This window comes from Pollicipes pollicipes, unplaced genomic scaffold, assembly GCF_011947565.3.
Source record: "Pollicipes pollicipes isolate AB1234 unplaced genomic scaffold, Ppol_2.1 Scaffold_4295;HRSCAF=5057_pilon_pilon_pilon, whole genome shotgun sequence".
Taxonomy (NCBI): Eukaryota; Metazoa; Arthropoda; class Thecostraca; order Pollicipedomorpha; family Pollicipedidae; genus Pollicipes; species Pollicipes pollicipes.
In genome coordinates, this window is record NW_023596461.1 from 4624328 (window position 1) to 4630306 (window position 5979).

The window sequence follows — 5979 nt, forward strand, 5'->3', positions numbered from 1 at the left end:
ACTGCACCTACTCAGCATGAAGCTGGTGAGTACTGGCGTCGTCAAAACAATGACACGCGAGTAAAGTTTGAAATTTTTCACACCATCCCGCAAGACACACGATTTAATTCGAATACCACGGTAAAAAAATGTATAGTGACCTTTATACACTTCTCACAGCACAGCGCTACGTATTTACTGACAGAAATGAGCCTCTTAAATAGTGCGAGGCATACATCTAACGTCCATTTCGTTTCAGTTCGTGTTCGCCGCCGTTCTGGCCGTGGCAGCCGCCGCTCCGTCTGATTCTACTTATGAAGAGGACATCATCGAGATCCTCAGACAGAACATCGACCACAACGACGACCACTCTTACCAACAGTCGTGAGTCAATGAGGAAGACTTTGAAGCTGCCCGTGTTACACCATTATTATGACATCAAAATTAGTCCGATATATTCATGGTCAGATACCAACTCGGCAAAGTCACAAATGGCGGGCAAATGCAATGTTGAAAATGAATTTGGTATATTTGAAGACCATGCCATTAAGTTCATTTCTGATTAGAGCCATTCATGCATCGCACCGTTTGTTCTGTGCTCGTGTCTGAAGCCATTAAAATAAAGTGGTAAATACACGGAAGGCTAAAGATCAGTTAAGCATACAAACATGAACGCAGGTCACAATGGAGTCACACTGACTGCCGGCACATGCCCTTGCCGATTGTCTTTTAGTCCCGCTCGTGTCGGTGTTCCGCATATGTTTGGTTTCACCAAACCAATATCGCCACTTTTCTTTACTTATGTCATTCAATTATCCACATAACTCTCAAAAATGCTTATGCGGCACACTGAATACGTACTCATCGCTTATTACTCGCGTCATTTAGATGTTTCGTCATGATTGCAGTTTCGAGACTGAGAACGGCATCTCGGTGTCGGAGTCTGGCCAGACGGAGGATGACGACAGCTACAGTGTGAGCGGCCAGTTCAGCTACGTGGCCCCCGACGGCGTCACCTACACCGTGGTGTACTCGGCCGGCGAGGGCGGCTTCCAGCCGCAGGGCGACCACCTGCCCACCCCCGTGCCCACCGAGTACCCCACCCCTGAAGTGTCTGATGACGACGACGACGAGGAGACATATGAAGCTCCCGCTGAGGAGGAGGAGGAGGAGGGGGAGGAGGAGGAAGAGGAAGATGAGGAGGAGGTCCGTGCTTCCTACGAGCCTCAGTATGAGCGTGTGATCGTCGGCTACAGGCCTCGCTACAACTAGCAACATTTTTGGCCATCCTTAGCATTTATATCTTACTAGCCATATATATATATATATATATATATATATATATATATATATATGTATATACATATATATATATATATATATATATATATATATATATATGCACATGGATGTGTTCCCTGTTACAAGTTTCACCCTTATCTTATGTACAATGTTGTCATTTGTGTGTCGTATCGTCGTCAATACTCTGTGTTTCTATAAAAGGGCGATTAGCTGTTCATCAGTGACTACGCCATTCATGTTTCTGTTACCAGCGACGAGGATATTCGTGTAAGTTATGATGCAAAAATATAGCACCAGAATCAGAATGTGTTTCGAGGATGGTAAAACCCTTACAACGCCAAATTAGGACATTGCGCGTTATTGACCGCCAGATATTCCGTCATTAATAACAACGGTACAACAGACCTAACCCACTTCTATTCAAACGTGTGCTTCGACACCTTAAATCATCAGTTTTTTCAGTTCCTCCATTCATCTGCATGATTGCCACACATCGCCAAAAGCACAGCTTCGGGACGAACCCAGTGCATATTCCGTCCCATAACGGAATATTATCTTTTGCGTATGCCCCGGGAGAGATTTCGGAGACTTCAGAGGCTATAGAGTGCTTATTGACACAATGACGCATGTGGTGTGCATCATATAGAACCACTTCGGTACGTCGCTGTTCACCAGATGCTCAGTCATGTTCCGAAGCTAGGTGCTTGGTTTTTCCACCCAAATGTGTCCGCCATAAACCTACACCGAGCGTGAGTCACCTACAAAGGGCATAACATGCTGTTCCATGCGTGCGTAACGTTAGGTGCGTTCTGTCAAAGGGTGATTTGACACACAATGTCATGTCAGCCGATCAGAAGTTTACATTCCCGGCGGTAGTGCTCCGACATCGTGTGCGCTAGGTAGCACCTGCAGCGCGAAAGGAAAAATATGCGAAATTACAGGCCATATCTTTGCAAATCAACACTCCGGCGGTCCATCAACCATCGAGTGATACGCATTGAGGATGTCGACTGAATAAAATAAGAAAATAAAATATGACGTGTGTGTTGCACTGGCGCCCAATACCACCATAAGAATGGCATTGAGTACATACAGCTCCAATCTCTGGGTTTAATTATGCTTTGTTTTCAAGAGTCGATGTTTTATAGACATCAATCTGCCTGGTGGTCGGCCACCTTTAGTTGTGCGCTGTGATAGGGTAATTTGAACAAAGGCGGTCGCGTCGGCCGATACAAAATTTGCATTGCCGGCCGAGGGTGATCTGAGAATAACACCGTTCACGCAATGTTAGACTTTCCGTGCGCGAATATAAATGGTTACAAATCGTATGCCGTGTTTGTGTGAATCGACAGTTCCGCCCGGCCGCCAGCAGCGGTGAGAAGCTATCCGAGGGGGGAGGAGTCAACTGAATACGATCTAAAAGAAATTCTGACGAGTGTGTTTCACTTGCATCTGATAGTTCTGAGCCAGTGCTGTTGAATGCACACGGTAGCAAATCTGGGGTATGGATTTAAGTGTTTTTCTGGATCGCCGTATTATGGCCATCAGTTTATGTGCAGTCCGGCCCGAGTTAGCCCCAGTGATAGAGTTACATTGGCGGATTTTAGGGCACCGACAATCCCATTATGTGCGCAAGAATAAAACAAGAGCAAAATCCGTGCAAAACAGAGCAAAATTGGACGCCTGATCTTTGCAAATCACCGCTCCGCTGGGTCCCCAGGCAATGTAGTGATACGCTTTTGGGGTCGACAAAATAAAAGCGATGACAAAATCTGGCATGTAGCCGAAACATCAAGTCATCTCTCCTTCCATTCTGGTGCTTATTCTACGACGAACAAGGCTATTAGTACTGTCCTATCTACAAAGCTGTCAATCGGTGATCTCTCGCCTTCTATTCATTTCTATAACTCAACCACCCGTGACCAGACACCGTCTTCTCAGCAGCCAGTTGAAGAAATTCGGCTTGGTGATCCCTGATTCACCTGTGTGCTCTACCACAGGCCAGATGACGTTAAGTATGTGGTCCGACGTGAGCCTGTCTTCCTACTACTCCATATATGTTATACCAATGAAAGCGAAACTTTCACGTTGATATGCTGTCATTAAGTTTCAGCTACAAAGCCGCCTACGGTAATCGTGGAGAAAATATCCGAGCTCTTTAATAAACGCGTGATCAAAAGTCGTCCTAAAAGGTCATCTTAGGAACATCAGCTAGATCAATTTCACACGTTCAGCAATCTGAGGAGGAAGCTTCTAATGAAATTATTTGACCGAAAAGTGCATAATATTCGCAGTTACGGCTCAAGCATTCCTGCTGTCCGCGTCAAACTTAACAAAAATGTTACATACATTAATCTCCGCTGAGAGCAATACTGTACGTCTAGTGTACTTTCCAAATACATTACGGGGCCATCAATAGTCACAACTTAGGCCATGTATCACTGAAGACCTATTCAGTCACCAATGACAGGTTGATTCAATGTCTTGGGCTTGCTTTGGTGCCAAAATGATTGGAAATGGATTGTGCGTATGTCCGTATGTGTTTGGTACTTATACCTCCTTCCCGGATGCATAGCGTTTCAACTGATGATACATGTTCGATTATGTCTTGTTGAGCATGTCTCGTATTTCACCATATTTGAATGTTTTCGGTCCGACTGCTCTACGCTGCGTTAAGAATGACAAACAATGTTCTTGCCACGTTACTATACGTTATCTAGATTAAAATAAAGTGAATAAATGCAGGCGATCTTATTTATGACTTCCCAGAAGCAACGAAAGATATTGAAATAACCCTGCAAGCACACAAAAATAATCTGAGAAAATGTGTGGTTGCTCTCGCATATCACACTGCATTTATGCACACATGGAAACCGGCATACGGGGACCAGACTATCATGAAGTGTTCATAAAACTAGACCAGTATCTGGTGGACGTTTGCAAGAATCAAGATGGAGCAGCCAGATCTTATATAGTCAGTCAAACTTGATGTACTACTAGAGATGCTAGTAGCCTTAGTGTCGTGCGGGAGCAAGTTGGCTGTCAAAGGGTGTTGAAAATTGAGGGGTGCATGCTCTCACCACCCCTGTAGTTAGCACCGTCATTGGTTGGTCCTCTAAGATGTGAAATATTGAGCAAACCCGCCTCACCGGCCCCACGCGACAGTCTCTGGTGACCTCGACGGCGTCCTTGTCTGCGATGACCCAGTAACAGCTGACAGTATAAAAGACACAGCGACGGGCGGTAAGGATATCAGTCTACTACTGACGAACTGCATCTGCTCAGCATGAAGCTGGTGAGTACTGGCGTTGTTAAAACAATGAAACGCGAGTAAAGTTTAAAGGTTTTCACACCATCCCGCAAGGTACACGATTGGATTTGAATGCCACAGCAAAAAAATGTATAGTGACCTTCATACACTTTTCACGGCACACCGTTACCTTTATATAGTGCGAGGCATACATCTAACGTCCATTTCGTTTCAGTTCGTGTTCGCCGCCGTTCTGGCCGTGGCAGCCGCCGCTCCGTCTGATTCTACTTATGAAGAGGACATCATCGAAATCCTCAGACAGAACAGCGACCACAACGACGACCACTCTTACCAACAGTCGTAAGTCAATGAGGAAGACTTTGAAGCTGCCCGTATTACACCATTATCATGACATCAAAATTAATCCCATATATTCATGGTCAGACACCAACTCGGGAAAGTCACAAATGGCGGGCCAAAGCAATGTTGAAAATGAATTTGGTGTCTTTGAACACCATGCCATTGAGTTCATTTCTGATTAGAGCCATTCATGCATCGCACCGTTTGTCCTGTGTTCGCGTCTGAGACTATTAAAATAAAGTGGCAAATACACGGAAGGCTAAAGATCAGTTAAGCATACAAACATGAACACAGGTCACAATGGAATCGCACTGACTGCCGGCACCTGCCCTTGCCGATTGTCTTTTTAGACCCGCTCGTGTCGGTGTTTCGCATATGTTTGGTTTCACCAAACCAGTATCGCCGCTATTCTTTACTTATGTCATTCAATTATCTACACAACTCTCAAAAATGCTTATGCGGCACACTGAATACGTACTCATCGCTTATTACTCGCGTCATTTAGCTGTTTCGTCATGATTGCAGTTTCGAGACTGAGAACGGCATCTCGGTGTCGGAGTCTGGCCAGACGGAGGATGACGACAGCTACAGTGTGAGCGGCCAGTTCAGCTACGTGGCCCCCGACGGCGTCACCTACACCGTGGTGTACTCGGCCGGCGAGGGCGGCTTCCAGCCGCAGGGCGACCACCTGCCCACCCCCGTGCCCACCGAGTATCCCACCCCTGAAGTGTCTGATGACGACGACGACGAGGAGACATATGAAGCTCCCGCTGAGGAGGAGGAGGAGGAGGAGGAAGAGGAAGATGAGGAGGAGGTTCGTGCTTCCTACGAGCCTCAGTATGAGCGTGTGATTGTTGGCTACAGGCCTCGCTACAACTAGTAACATTTTTTGGTCATCCTTAATATCCATATCTACCTATATATATATATATATATATATATATATATATATATATATATATATATATATATATATATATATATATATATATATATATATATATATATATATATATGTGTGTGTGTGTATTTATATTTATATAGGTAGATAGGTACATATGTCTTAAACGACATCCACATGGATGTGC

At 45.1% G+C, this 5979-nt stretch overlaps 1 protein-coding gene across 1 annotated transcript; it reads left to right on the plus strand.

Annotated features, from left to right (window-relative positions):
- LOC119096557 (cuticle protein CP14.6-like) lies at positions 1-5771 on the plus strand. Its single transcript, XM_037219461.1, has 3 exons — positions 1-25; positions 4767-4891; positions 5417-5771. The coding sequence occupies exons 1-3, from the start codon at positions 17-19 to the stop codon at positions 5769-5771; spliced, it is 489 nt and encodes a 162-aa protein (XP_037075356.1). The 5' UTR covers positions 1-16.
- The last annotated feature ends 208 nt before the right edge of the window (positions 5772-5979 follow it).